Source organism: Malania oleifera, chromosome 4, assembly GCF_029873635.1.
Source record: "Malania oleifera isolate guangnan ecotype guangnan chromosome 4, ASM2987363v1, whole genome shotgun sequence".
Classification (NCBI taxonomy): domain Eukaryota; kingdom Viridiplantae; phylum Streptophyta; class Magnoliopsida; order Santalales; family Ximeniaceae; genus Malania; species Malania oleifera.
The window spans coordinates 75,260,030-75,275,833 of record NC_080420.1 but is presented as its reverse complement, the minus strand read 5'-3'; the positions used below and the strand labels follow the sequence as shown (position 1 = coordinate 75,275,833).

The 15,804-nt window shown below is 38.6% G+C and overlaps 1 protein-coding gene across 3 annotated transcripts; it reads left to right on the top strand.

The window, feature by feature from the left end:
• Nucleotides 1–1,635: 1,635 nt before the first annotated feature.
• LOC131152905 (F-box/LRR-repeat protein 4) lies at nt 1,636–12,936 on the top strand. Of its 3 annotated transcripts, none has more exons than XM_058104856.1 (2): nt 1,636–2,352; nt 11,858–12,936. In XM_058104856.1, the coding sequence occupies exons 1-2, from the start codon at nt 2,022–2,024 to the stop codon at nt 12,751–12,753; spliced, it is 1,227 nt and encodes a 408-aa protein (XP_057960839.1). In that variant the 5' UTR covers nt 1,636–2,021; the 3' UTR covers nt 12,754–12,936. The 3 variants fall into 3 exon arrangements, with proteins under 3 accessions (XP_057960839.1, XP_057960838.1, XP_057960840.1); XM_058104855.1 differs by having other exon boundaries at nt 1,750–2,361; XM_058104857.1 differs by lacking the exon at nt 1,636–2,352 and adding an exon at nt 8,013–11,631.
• Nucleotides 12,937–15,804: the final 2,868 nt, after the last annotated feature.

Sequence of the window (15,804 nt, the reverse complement as noted above, 5' to 3'; positions counted from 1 at the left end):
AACATTCTTTATATGGACTAAAGCAATCAGGACGCATGTGGTAAAATCGATTAAGTGAGTACCTTATGAAAGAGAGATTCATAAATGATCCAATTTGTCCATGCATTTTTATTAAAAGATGAGAATTCATATTTGTTATAATTGCTATTTATGTTGATGATTTGAATTTAGTTGGGACTCCTGAAGAGCTCATTAAAGCTGCTAATTATTTAATGATGGAATTTGAGATGAAAGATTTAGGAAACACAAAATATTGTCTTGGCTTGCAGATTGAACATGTAAATGGTGGAATTCTTGTTCATCAATCTAAATATACCAAAAATGTATTATGACAATTCTATATGGACAAAGTTCATCATTTGTAATCTTTAATGATGGTGCAATCACTTAATGTTAAGAATGATCCATTTTGACCTCATGATGATGGAGAGGAATTACTTGGTTTTGAAGTACCATATTTAAGTGCTATCGGCTCTCTAATGTATTTGGTCAATTGTACAAGATTCGACATTACATTTACTGTAAATCTACTAGTAAGATATAACTCTACTCCTACTCGGCAGCACTAGAATGGAATTAAGCACATTTTACGCTATTTGAGAGGTACATCTGATTTGGGTCTATTCTACTCATTTGATTCCAAATCTCAACTAGTAGGATATGCAAATGCTAAATATCTATCTGATTCTCACAATGCTAAATCTCAAACTAGATATGTTTTTCTTTATGGAAAAACTGCTATATCTTGGAAATTAGTAAAGTAGACGATTACAGCAAGATCCTCCAATCATTCTGAAATACTAGCTATCCATAAGGCTAACAGAGAATGTGTGTGGCTCAGATAAATGATTTCTCATATCCAAGCAAATTGTGGTCTTCAATCAATTAAGAATATTCCAACAGTTTTATATGAATACGATGCTGCATGTATAGCTCAACTAAGAAAAAGATACATAAAGGGTGACAAAATAAAGCATATCTCCCCAAAATTCTTCTATACACATAAACTCTAGAAGAATGATGATATAGATATTCAGTAGATCTGATCTAGTACTGATAATCTAAAAGATTTATTCACCAAAGTTTTGCCTACTACAACATTCAATAAATTGGTTTATCTTATCGGAATGAAACATCTTAAAGATCTTAGCATGAGTTAATATATGAGTGACATCCAATGGGGAGTGTTATGAAAAATATGTCACCCAATCTTTCGCTACCTCATCTTCACCACTTCGGTTTTTTCATCACAATAAATGCATTGATATCCATATTGTCCTATAAAAGGGCACCTTACCCCTCACATTTGGTAGACACATCTTCGCATACTTATATACATATTGTATGCTTGTGTACTCACTTTCATGTTTGAAATAAGCAGGGTATATAGAAAAAAGAAGAGAGATAAAGAGAAGAGAGATATCTTGTAAAATGGCAATTCTGATATTTTGTATAAGACTGCTTCTAAATCATCTTATAATTTTGCTCATGATAGTGAAGTTTTTTATCTCATCCGCTCATGAAGTAAGTATGACTGAATCACGTAAATTTCTGTCTTATTTTATTTAATTTTTATTAATTTTCTATGTCTTTTATAACAATTATAAATAAAAATCAATCATTTGAATTGATAGCATGTCAACTAAAGATGAGCGATCCCCATTTTTCCGGTTCTCCAAAAAATAAAAATAAAAAACAAAGGAGAGAGTCGAGTTATGATTTAAGCGCCGTAATCGTGAGTGACAGTTAGTCCTTCGTATTTTGCATCGACGCAGAGAGAGATATATCACCATTTTGTCGGCCGACTTATACGTCTCTTTCAAAACAGCTAGTAGTTGCAACCTTCGTTTCGGAGCCATCGAAGGGTTCATCAGGGTTTCTACTGAATCTAATCTTCTTCGGTTAGGGCTCTCTCCAACTCTCTCTCTCTCTCTCTCGCGCGCGCGCGCACGTTCGCTGTGATCTGACCTGATCGGACTCGGGCACATCGCACACGGTTTTCCCTGCAATTCGTCTCTACTATGGCGAAGAGCCAGAGCATCAACGAGGCCCTGCGGGACGACGAGCTCCGAGCCATTCTCGCTAAGCTGGAGAGCGACAAGGACAAGGAAGTGTTCGGATTGGTGTGTAAGAGGTGGCTGCATTTGCAGAGTACCGAGAGGAAGAAGCTCTGCGCACGTGCCGGACCTCACATGCTTTGCAAATTAGCGGCCCGGTTCTCTCGCTTGCTTGAATTGGATCTTTCTCAGTCCGTTTCTCGATCTTTCTATCCCGGCGTCACTGACTCTGACCTTTCCGTCATCGCAAGCGGCTTTAGCAGCTTACGGGTTCTCAATCTGCAAAATTGCAAAGGCAATTTCAGTGTTATATAATTTCAATGTTATATGCTTTTTGGTCTCATAAAATTTGTTAAATTGTGTTGATTTATGCTCTGCGTTGTGTTTTAATTGTAAACAATTGCCAATTGCAAAATCCCTTTCCATTAAAAATTGCTCTTTTTTTTTTCTTTTTTTTTTGTTTTTGTTTTTGTTTTTTTAGGGAAAGTGATGTTGCACATGATTTTATATATGAACACATACTTTGTGTTAGAAATAGAACTACTATGCCAAGTTATATGTTTTGAAAAATTTTGTTGAAGAAGGAGCTCTAGCTATTGTTCCTTCTAGTGAATGTCTGCCCATTGAAATTATGAATGAATCTACTCCGGACAAGAGGAAGGTATGGCTGTGAATGAGGCTATCTCGGATGATCAAGAGGATCTTGCATGCGAAAAAGATTTATTACCCATTCCTGATTTGTCAAATTTTAATTTTCATTCTTTGTGCCAAAAGGAAACTTTTTTGGAGGGAGAGATTATTACCATTAATTCATGGGAGGATGAGAGAGACATTAGGGAACCACAAAAGCTCTTTGAATGGATGGAAACCTTTTGGAAAGAGATGAAAGTGTAGTATCTCCTCAGGCATATGAGGGTAAAAAAAGAGAGGGTGAAAAAATAATTGAATAAGTTAGCTGCTTCCATGAACCATATTGCAGAGGTAGGAGAAGAGGTAATGGGGAGAAAGTGGTTAAATTATGAGTATATGTAGTTAGAATGTAAGGGGTCTAGGGAATGTGAGGAAAGGGGCTTATGATGGAAATTTTAAATAGAATTTGCCCTTATATTGTCTTTCTTCTAGGCTAAACATGAGAGTGATTTTTTTTTTTGGGGGGGTGGGGGGTAGACTTTAGTATTTAGTAGGGTAGATGTAAACAGTGGGAAGTTTTTCCTTCTTAGGGGCTGCGTGGGGAAATTCTTTTCTAATGGGACATTTATTAAAATTGATAGTCTTTTGGGGTCTTTGTCGGTTTCACTAGGTAGGATTTAGTGGTGTTTTCATCAATCTATGGTCCTTCCAGACCCATTCTTAGGTCTTATTTTGGGATAAGCTATGTTTTTTGTATATTTTTTGCTATTCTCTCTCTCTCTCTCTCTCTCTCTCTCTCTCTCTCAATAAATTTAGAAAAATAGACAGCTTTCTACATGTTAAACTCTTATGCTGTCATGTCTGGCTGTTTTAGGTTTTTCATTTCAAAACTTGATGACAAAAATAGCTTTGTTGAAATTAATAATGTCTAAAATCATACTTTTATATTCACAAGAGGAGTGCTAGGAGTAGTTGCTCCATGCATTCTCCTCATACACTCCCCCTATGATTAAGTCACTTAGCATTTTTTTTTTCTTTAAACAATAATGAGCTCCTTGTTTAACCTCTAAGCATACTTCATGAAAAAAAAGAAAAAAAGAAAAAGAAAAACAGGTAGCACTAAGAACCCAAATATATTATAAGGCTTCTTCATTTGTTGGTTCTAGGGAAGAGGGGGGCCACAAAGGGTCTATAGCACACAGCCTCGTCACATGGGAAAACTCCACCAATGTGCCCAGGTTCTCCTTATGTCGGATGCAGTGTCACTATCTGAAATTTTGTGTACACCTTTTTCTTTGAATTCAGTAGGAAATATACTCCCAAAAAAATTTGCATCCCTAGGCCCTAGCTTTCAATTATACTATTATGTTTTGACAGAGAACTAGAAAATAAATTTTCCTAATGTTCAGAACATGATGAACATCATTATCTGCAAACTTTCCTCTAGAAACGAGTTTTAAATTTACTTCTCTCCTACCAAGCGCAGGTGGTGAGACTGCATTTCCTGTAAAAACATGTTCACCATCAATCTTATCATAAGTTGCGGATAAAATATGAGTGCTACATATAACTTGCAGTACGTATGTTTCAGCTTTAAGATTGTTAGAATATTGCAAAAAGTTAAAATAGTAGTTTAGGAAAACCCACTAGAGCTGAGTGTGGATGGATCACTGTCCTTAGATTCAATTATTTGGGCTCATAGAGAGGGTATCTTTGTGAAAATGATTGATATGTGCACATCCTCTTGAAATTCTCAATGTCAAAGAGGCACACAATGTAAGAGACTCTTCCCACCATTAGAAACACAATGAAAACTGTGGTGTTCCTTGTTCTGAATCCCTTTGGCCAGAACCATTGATGTTGAAGCCTATTGATTAGATCCATGAGGTTCGTGATTTCCACCTTGGCTCTTGAACTCAAAAACTAATGTTAAGAATTTGGGCCCATTCACTGAAATGCCCCAACAGAGAATTAATTTGAGCTTCCTTCCTTCCCAGCCTGGCCTACTTCTAAACCTGCTACAGTATGGTTGTTTATAACACTGGCCCAGATATGAATCCACTGTTTGGCCCTAGTCCAAGACAACTTCTAGACATCCATGCCTCCTCCATCAAGCCTTTATCACCCTGTTGTCCACAAGAAACCCTAGCAGCCTCTGGCACCCTAGCATCCCCAGCCGTAACCCTAGCTGCCTCAACTGTCTAATCTCCTGAAGTAATTGCTTTCCTCTGGTGACAACTGCAGAAATCCTGCGCTTGCAACTTCCCACCAGAATGAGCATTGAGCACAATAGTGCTTCTTTGTCACCAAATTGCTATTCCACGAGCTGTTTTGTGGACACCTTCACCTGTATCTATCTTCTCAGTTAATTCAACTTGGCTTCACAAGTGGTTGCATCCCTCATTTCCTTTGCCATACCACCAGTGCCAGGAAGATAAAGATGATTAACCAACACGCAGAATTCTTCTCCAAAACAGTGCCACCCCCTCCCCTTTAGATCCACCTGAACAAACACTGGAAACTTTTCTATTTTCCATCCAAGCCATAACTTTAATAACTTCCCCACCTTCATTGTACTAATTGCGATCCAATACCTTACACTTCCAACAAAATACTTTGAAAGCTCCTACTCAATTTTCCAAATGTCTATGAAACCCATTAGAGAACCATAGCAGCAACTGAGGACAATCTCACCCATATATTACACACTTGATTGTGCTTGGGAACTAAATGAGTGATATTGTCATCCACGTTATCCAATCTCAGATTGAAGGTCTTCCCCTTGATTTGGATTGAACATTGCGAGCCCCTTGATTCATCTCCTACTGCAGCCATGATGCACTTCTACAAAAGCAATCGAGAGGAAAGGAGGGGTGTTAATGACTTGAATATTTGGACTTCTTTTCAAACTTTTTTCATTTTCAAAGAATTAAGGTTACATGAATAAACAAATATGTTATGTGGTAGTGGTGGTATTGAATTTAACTTTGGATTTAAATTTACATTCCAGAATGAAAATATTCCAGTATGTTCATGCTAATTTGTGCTTTGCTAAAGGTGTTAGCATTTTCTGGTATTTGTGCTTCAAAGGCACACTTGCCAAGGCTTGGCATCAGTAGTATCTCCACAATATTTTGGATATCTCCTTTAGGTTAGGCACATGATTAGTGGACTTGTGACCCATCATTATCGTCTACATATGCCTCTACTATTTCATCAAGCTGGTCCTTTCTTTCTTTTGCTAGGTATCAAGGTGGTCCCTTTTTTTTTGCTGGGTACTGAACCAATCCTTGAATAGTCTATTCACCAACCTTAGTAGGCATGCACATGTTTTAAAAACTGAAGAGCATCACCTCGTAAAAATAGAGCCCCTTTTCAATCATATAGGTGATTTTCTCCTCATTTTGAGCATTCATCTTAATTTGATTTTACTTGAAGCATTGTAGTCAAAAGAAAAATAGAGCCCCTTTTCAATCATATAGGTGATTTTCTCATCATTTCGAGCATTCATCTAGCGCCTCATCAGGGTCGAGGCAAGGTGACCTTCAAGAGGCGTTGGCAGGCGCACTGAGGCTCCAGGCGCAGTGAGTCGCGCCTTAGATATTTGACCCTTTGAATTCATTTTTTTGACCTTTTAAGAAAGAAAACGTAGCCAGACTCGAACCAGCCAGAGCCCTAGCCCTAGCTAGAGGCTTCGACTCAAGCTAGTAGGTCCAGGCTTCGTCTTCGAGCCTTTGAACCAACATGAAACCTGCAGTCCAAGCTTTGTGTTCACGTCATCGAGCCTTTACCAGCAAGAGAGCCCATTGCAGGAACCCTTCGTCTTCAAGGTTTGAGCCTTTGAACTAGCACGAAACACCTTCATCTCCAAGCCTTCACCAGCAAGAGCCTTCGCAAGAGCCCTTTATCTTTAAGGTTCAAGCCTTCAAACCAATTCGACCTTCATCTTCGAGTCTTTGAGCCATTTGCCGGCAAGAGAGCCTTCGATTAAGCGAGAGGCATCGAACCATTGAGTCGTCATCTCTAGTCTTCGTGATTCGTCAAGCTACTTTGAACTAGTAAGTCCTTCTTCTTTTGCCTTTTTTTTTTTTTTTAGTTCTTCTTTTTCTTCTTCGGCTTCTTCTTCTTATTCTTCGGCTTCTTCTTCTTCAATTCTTCTTTAGCTTCTTCTTTTTCAGTTCTTCTTCTACTTCTTCTTCTTCTTCTTCTTCTTCTCCTTCTTCTTCTGTTGCTGCGTCTGCTTCTGCTTCTTCTTCTTCTTCTTCTTCTTTGATGCTTTTGGACCTTTGGCCTAGAAATTTCATTTCCCTTTGAAGCTTGAACTCCCGCATGCCTCACCTTTGTGAGGCGAGCGCCTTCGCTTTGCGCCTAGTGCCTCGCGCCTTGGCTCCAAGTACCCTTTGCACCTCAATGTGCCTTGCGCCTTTGACTACTATGACTTGAAGAAGAATCCATGAAGCTTTCTTCTTCTCCTTCTTCTTCTTTAGGGCTTAGTGTTTTGCTGCTGCTTCTTCTTCTTTGATGCTTTTGGGCCTTCGGCCTGGCAATTTCATTTCCTTTCTAATTTGAAGCTTGAACTCCTGCATTTCTCACCTTTGTGAGGCGAGCGCCTTCGCCTCGCGCCTCAGCTTCAAGTACCCTTTGTGCCTCAATGCGCCTTGTGCCTTTGACTACTATGGTCTTGAAGAAGAATCCATGAAGCTTAGTAGCTCGTGACCCAAAGTTGAGTTTACGAGACGATCAATTTAAGAGTGTTGGGAGCAATCTTTGGGCTAGGTCAGTTGAGATTGTAAAACCAATGCATGCCGTCTTGTAAAACCAATGTACACCGTCCATTTCCATTAGCTTTTCCCTCCAAACCACATTTGCGAGCTGCCCTAGGTACTCAAGGGTGCAATGCTTTGGTGGCTACAGTTTACAGGAGTGGATTGAACTAAACTGCTACTATTATTATCTTGTCCCATGTTTGAATAGTAACATGGGGTAGGCTAATTATTAGAAAGACCAAAATGCCCTTGCAATGAAATTTTATTTATTAAAAAAAGATTGAATTTTAATATATTATTTTATTTTATAAATATTTAAATATTTAAATATTATAAAGTTATCTATTTTCATCATTTTAACCATTTTTATCTTACGATATTTTCAAACACTTCAAAACAAAAATTTTGTAAACTCATTTTGCATGAGCCCTTGCAAATAAGTTTTGTGATAGCTTAAATTAATTTTTTTTAAAGTTAATTTTGACATGTTGCCTTTTATCAGTGAAGCAAACTCAAACATTGCATATATTTCAGTTTCAACTAAAAATGAAAATAAAGAGTCAAATATGGTGGGAAATTGAAGAGGGGCATACTTGCAAAACAAGTGAAGGAAGTGAAGGATAACTGGATAGGCCCTTGGAGTAATTGATGGTGGGAAAAGCTACTGGAGCTTCAAGGTGGGAGCAAAGTTGCTGAAATCATGTTCGGTCTTGACCTCCATGAACACACCCTTGCTGTCGTACTCAATCTTGATGCGGTCACTGTTGTCTTTCTTTGGTTGCAATCCTGAGGCCAACAGCTGTGATGCCGAGAAGAAGCAGTTCTTAGACCTTCTTGCTTCCTTTTTCACTTACTATCAATCCCAAAAAAACACAGACATTGTTGCACAAGTGATGGAGAAGATGGTCCCAGGCAGGAAGAGACCCTCAATCCATTTAATTTGCTCTTTTGGCTAGCTGGGGGTGCCATTTATTTATTTTGGGAGAGGGGGGGGGGGGGGGGGGGGGAGGTGTTGGGGTGGGGGAAAGGTAATCGGCTAGTCTATCCCACATAAAATGACTGTGTCCCTACTTGGGTGGTCCTCTTCTATTAGTGTGTTGCACCAAACATGGGCTTAGGGTCCTTAGCCTAGCCTAGCCTATAGATCAAATGCACACTAATTTCTTTGATAAAGCAAAGATTCCATTAGTTTCTTATCCACCTTCGTGTTGATGGTTTCCATTGTCTGGGATGAAGCTCCTTTCTTTTATATGACTGATGTGCAGCCCTGGTCTTCATTGAGCTGATGTACAATGACCCGGGAACAATGCTGGGCATTTCAACAATTGCAAGGTGAAGGCTTGTGAGTTTTCTACTCTCGGAGCAAATGCATCAGTGCAACTCTCAGATCCGATGATAGCATCTTTCAAATTTGCAATTCCCTGGCCGGAGCATATTCATGTAGGGTAATGGCTGTTAGCTCTCCCACTAGAGAACCAGTATACTGTCAGCTTGTCTCTCACATCTAGGTCATCTATAACCAAGGTGTCACCTGGAATTCTCTTTTGAGGCTGTGACATAACATTGTTGAGCTGCTGATCGATCTCTCTTGACTTGACTGACCCTTTGACTAGTCAGGAACTTTCAAGGAGCTGGTAAGTGGAGGTAATTGCTTTCATGAAATTAAGTCTTGGCTGACCTAATGTAATGTTGTATGCAAAGCCAATCAACTACAATGAAATTGACCATGTTTTGGTTTCTTCCTCGTCATGGTAGGGTTTTGGGCTGCAAAGGTTGTCCTGCCTCTCCAAATGCCACAAAGGGGACCTGGACAATCTCCATCAATCACTTCCAAGTTTCATTTGCTCCAGTGTGGATAGAAATAGGATGTCAGCTGAGCTCCCATTTCGGGATAGGGATGTGGAACCAAAGAGAAAGAAAAGAGGTCTTTGGGATGGGTTTCCTTTTATGGACAAGCACTATTTCCTTTTTTTCTTCGACCTTTGCATTGAAAGAAGGGATTAAAAACAACCTTCTGTACCTTAAAGTTGGCAATGAGCATAGAGACTGCAAGTGCTTTGTCATACCTGAACTTCTCCTAGGTTATTCTCTGATAAATACATCTCCTACTCTGTTAGAGGCTTCTTTGGTGGCTGCACCTCTTGAGGTTTGAAGACCTGTCATGCATATATCTCCTGATTGAGCTACTTCCAACTTTGTTGCATGCCCCTCCAAAAATAGTTATTATCTCCCTTGGTGTGGGATTTTTATATGGGATCTCTAATATCATCTTTTTGGATGTCTATTTCCACCCCCAGCTTTCTTGACAAACCTCCCAGAGTGACCTTTGCTAATCAAGGCTTCTGTATCATTCTTCTAGTTAAAGCACCCCTTTGTGTCATGTCCATAGTATTTATAAGTGGCAGAACTTCAGCCGGTCTTTCGCTTGAGCTCAGAGGAGCAGGCCATTGGAAATAATCCTAGTCTTTGATCTACATAAGAGCCTTGCTGTGCAATGGATTTAGCAGGATGTAATGGTTCAATTTATCTGGCTGGGGGAAATCATCCTGAAGTCACTCTACTCTCTTCTCACCTTGTTGATTTTTCCTTTTACCAATCTTATTAGCTCTTTCTCCCCAGCATTTCTCTTGAACCCCCCATGATCCTTCAAGCCAGCATAATCTCTTCCCCATTTATGTATCTCTGAGCTTTGGCTATCAATTTGCCATTGTCAATTGCACTTAGAGATTATAGGAACCTTCCTGGTTGTAAATCCATGGATGGGGTAGCTAGAGCAATTCTTTATTCTAGCAATTTACTTCTAGTGTTCTGCTGTGAAGTGGTGGATGAAGTCCTTCATGGATGGCTACTGTGCAAGGCTCGTCAGTTGATCTCTTCACCAGAGTTATTAGGGGATGTGGTATCATGATCATGCTAGCCCTTCGATGTCTTTATGAATGTACGGCACAATTATCGCAGTGGGTGCTTTGCATCAGCATGAATGCATTGAATGGGTCCAAGTGGCCGGTTGGTTCCTACTTGCACCATATGTCTCCAGGTAAGGCACTTTGAACTTATTGGCAGAGGGATGCTATCATAATTTATTGGGTGTACAGTGTGTTGGAGCTCCCTGCTGTCGCCATGTCGTGTTTGCTACCTTGCATCTCCCCATCATATGCTTAAACTTATAGTTTGTTTAAATTTCTCATGAAAAATGAAGGAATGGTGGATGACTGTGCACCCCCCAATGAGGTCCTCAGTCTTATCTCCACAAGCTGACAGTGAACCATCTTGGTGGGCACAGCCTGCCCCAGAAGTGGTGGAAGGTTGGCCCTGGTGCTCGAAGTATCCCCAGAATTAGTTGCTGAAGGGTCACCAATTGGTTTGCAGGGACTACATCCCTAGTGTTGGGGCTGTTAGGCTGTTGTTCTATGGAGTTTGTACCTTTTATCTGTGAGTTCCTCTGCAGCTGTGGATTTGTGTCATCAGAGATGGCGTTCTTTCAGTCATGCATTGATGATAAAACTTGTTCTTCAGTTTCGGCAGGCTGCCATTTCTGTTGTCATATGAAACAACCTGCCATTCTTGTGAACAATCCCTGCACAGAACCATCAAGAAACACGCCATGGGAGGTCCCGAGTCACCTTTGGAGGGCCTGACTGTTGCTCAACTTAGAGGAGAAAGTGATAATGGTGGGAGAATGAGCAACATTGAAATTACCTTTCCCATGTTGATGTTGCCGGCTTATATATATTAGTACTGCTGGTCTTGCTGAATCATCTGGGTGCTTGCCATGCTTATTATCTGAAGATTCTCCTGTGATTTCATGTGGCTTCTACGAATTTCTGGTTATTGTCTGGCCAGAATAAGGAGTGGCTGGCCCTAGAGTATGTGTGTGTGGCTTGAAAGGTGAATGGACTTTGGACCACCATGGTGAATGAAAGAAAGAGCATAAACCCCTGTTGTTGCAGGAGCTTCAGAGCTGAGCAGCCTCTAGCACTAAGCTGGTGTATAATATCAGCTGATGATTTCTGCACCTGGGCCAAGCTGCCTTGAAGGAGTAAAACAACATGGAATTTCTGGTCAAGAAGGGGGTTGCTGGTCACTGCTGGTCTGCAATGTCTATCTTAGCTGCCCTGATCCTTTTGAGCTGCTTGGATGGGAGCCCAGAAGTCTACATCCCCCCAACACAGCTCATTGTAGGTTTATTTTCTAGCGGTGTTGATCTCTGAAATTGAAAATATTCTTGAATAATAAAGATCAGTTTTCAATTTGCGATTTAATTTTATCTGTCAATTATTTTTTTTTAAATTTAATATATTATCCTGGAAAAAAGGACTAGTTGATTTTATATTCTCATCTTATTTTCTTTAAACTTCCCTAAAAAGCAAAAACCTCATTTGTTGTTTCATCCTTGTACAACAGGTATCACTGATAATGGGATGGTTGCAATTGGATGTGGTCTATCTCTTCTACAGTCCTTAGATGTGTCTTACTGCAGAAAGTTGACTGACAAGGGAATGTCGGCTGTGGCTGAGGGCTGTCATGACCTGAAAACTTTGCAGCTTACTGGCTGCAGATTTATTACTGATGTAGTGCTGCAAGCCCTTTCAAAAAACTGTCACAATCTAGAAGATCTTGGTCTGCAAGGTTGCACCAGTATAACCAACTCTGGGCTTAATGTCCTTGTAGAGGGGTGTCGAAGGATAAAGCTATTAGACATAAATAAATGCTGCAATGTTGGAGATATCGGGATCTTGAATGTTTCTCAGGCCTGTTCATTGTCTCTGAAGACACTGAAGTTGTTGGATTGCTATAAAGTTGGAGATGAATCTATATTCTCACTGGCCAAGTTCTGTAAAAATCTTCAAACTCTTATTATTGGTGGCTGCCGAGATATCTCTGATGAGTCTATCAAATCATTGGCTGCTGCTTGTGGTCACAGCCTAAAGAACCTGCGGATGGATTGGTGCTTAAATATCTCCGATTCTTCATTAAACTGCATTTTCCGTCAGTGCAGAAATCTAGAGGCTCTTGACATAGCATGTTGCGAGGAGGTGACTGATGCTGCTTTCTGGGGATTAAGCAATGGTGGATCAGAGTTGGCTTTGAAGATTTTAAAGGTCAGCAACTGCCCAAAGATCACTGTGGCAGGAATAAGCATGGTTTTGAACTCATGTAGTGGTCTAGGATATCTTGATGTGAGATCATGCCCACATATTACGAAGGCAGGTTGTGAAGCAGCAGGATTGCAGTTTCCTGAAAGTTGCAGTGTGAATTTTGTAGGAAGTTTATCAGAGCCGAATGTTTGTGAAATATAACTTTAGGCAATTGCAGAACCTGTGCAAGAGCTTGATGCAATGCTGCTGCAATATGGTTATGGCTTCTCCTAGTCTTGCCTTTTGTTCTTCCTCATCCCATGCACTTTCAGGCTTGTCTCTATGTATAACCCTTAAATCACTTTGATGAGCACTTTTTTTAATGTAATCATTAATAATTTGTCAGCTTGGTGTGAAATCTGCATTTAGATTAGGGAATGGTTGTATGAACGAGTGCCTGATTCATGTGCATCCTCTTCATTTTCGGTGCTTCACTCAAAAGTGTTTGCTGGAACATTGTATAATTATGCAGATTGGGATGCAGACAAATGAATGTTGGGGATTCTTAAGCTGGTTCTGGATGTCATGAATCTCAATCTGTTAAAAGCTTCACATAGGAGATTTCTTGCCCTATCTTTGGGAGTTTGAAAGTGGACATCAAATTACGAAAGTTAGAAAGAATTTAATCTAAGTATTGCATTTTATTAGAACTTATATAAGTTCCAAGTCTTGAAATTCATGTTTTCAAATACGGATGGATTATTCACGTAATTTAGTGAATAATCTAATAATGTTAAGAGTTGGGACTGATAATGAATGGAGTCTGTTGATAAGTTCATGGATTGTGTCTTGTAGGCATTTGTTTGTTTTTTTTTTTTTTTTTTTTTTTCTCTTTTTGATTTTTTCTTTTTTGGAAATTTGACTGCCATAGTTACTACACTAGAAAGGATTATAAATTGAATGGCTATAGCATGAATTGTCACTTGACAACTGTCTTGAAGATTCTTTTCTTGTTCGTCATTCAATTCTTTAATTCATTGCATTGTGAACCAAATGTAACGAAAGTTTTATTTATTTTCGGTGGATATCGCATACTTCTCACCTCTTTTCCCAAATTAGACCTCCATCCAATATGCAAGTTATGCTCCAGAAGACAAGATGGTCTCTAGTCGACACCACATTACTGTAGCAACAGACCAGGGCAAAAATCATGGTCACAAGTTCGAGCCATTCTTAGGGACCTCCATAGCATCGATATTTTTTTCCTCCATAATTTGCCTATTGTTTTTTAATCTTCGTTATTTTCTGAGTCAAAACCATACACCTTTTACGCAATTAAGTTTAAGAAAATTTTAACATGAATATCAGATTAGTTGGCTCAGTTGTTCATCACATCTTTCTTAATTCTGACTCTGTTCCAGCAAGGCGTAGAAGCTTTTGAGCTAGCAGATTAGCTTTGTGATGCCACCCCCTCCTTTCAACAGCTGAAGCAAAGAAAGAAAGGGAAAGGGACTGGGCATATTCAATTTCTTATACTAAGCATGTCATATTGACCAATTCCAAGCGTGAGCAAATTGACTTATCAAGGAAGGAAACCCCTTCCTCCCCCTTCCCCTTCATCATCTCACTTTCTGATTTTCTTTTATTTTCTTTTCTTTTCTTGGCTATGGGGGTCTGCTGGCTGCTCTGCTCTGCTCATGTGCTCCCCTGGAATGCGTTCTGTTTGTCAAAGCTTTTGAATAATTTATAACACTGCTGCAACTTGGCAGCATTTATTTTTCAACTAGAAAAGGAGGCAATGCAATCAAAAGCAGGCATGCTAGGGATGCCACTTGTTGACAGATGACAACATAGTTCATAGTTATGAAATAATTTAATTTAAATTGTAAAATAATTAATTTTAATTAATTAAGTAATTATTATTTAAATTTATGAACAGTTTTAATTAAAATTTATTAAGTAATTGAATAAAATATGACAATTATTAGATAGCTTTCAAAGTATTTAAATTGACACATCATTTCCACCGCCTAACCATGGGATCTCAGATACCAAGGCACAGATTTGGTCCGCTCAGGATACAAATGAATCCCGGTAGATACACTTAGTTGATGCTCACAATTGATGCAGCAAAGTTGGATCCTGGGTGAAGGGTCCTGAGATGGCCGAACGTCTAATCAAGTTGGGAATAAGCTGTGTTCGTATCCGATTAACCCGGGCGTCGAACTAGGGGGGAAGACCGCCATTCCGTGGATTTGGTGCTACATTGGGGGATCCAAAGGACTCGTTGATAGCACGAGATCTCACGAGAATTTAAAAAAAAAAAAAAAAACATGTGCATATTGCCGCCAAAAATCCAGTATTAGGCATGTTAAAATATTATATAATACGGATTTAAAAATTTTATATTTTAAAATTAAAATTAAATATAATTATTATGAAGTAAATAATTGAATATAATTTTAGATTTGAATATTTTGAAAAATTTTAATATATGTATGAATGCAATTAATAATATTTTATGGATTATTTTTATTTATTATTACATAAATTAATTATTATGGGTGATTACAAAATTTTTTAGTTCAACTAATTAATATTGACTATAATAATATTATTTCAAGAAGGCTTTCGTAGGGCTTATGTAAAGTCCTACTACTTTAATTGTTCTATCAAAATCAAACACATAAAAGACATTAAAATACAAATGCAAATAATGAAACAAATGAAAGGAAATTTGAGACTTTCGTTTGGTAAGGTTGGATCTACAAAGTAGACTGTCCATACATACCTCAAGAGAGGAATCAAACCATTTGTAATTTCAAAAAAAAATATTTTTAATTCAAGTTTAAAAATAAATTTTGGGTTATTTTATGAAAACATTTGGAATTTCTTGACCTTTGGTTTTTTTAGGTGAAAAACCATAAAACCCAACTTGAAATCACTTGAGTTTTTTTCCAAAAAAGAGGCATTTTAATCTATTCAACAGTCACATCATGAATAAAAAAAGTTCAATTCTTTAAAAGAAGTTTTTGTTTATTTAAGAAGAAAAACATTAAAATCAATTTGAAAAAAAGTTTGGATTCCTGGAATGAGAACACAAACCTAACTTGACCATCATTTGAAAATATTGGAGAATAGCCAAAAGCCTTTTCATGGATGTATTGTAACGACCTGCTTAAATATTCGTATAGTAAAACATAATTAATAACAAAGTCAACCCGAACTCGTGGGTATCGGGGACACCTGTCATACATAACGAAAACCTAAGCG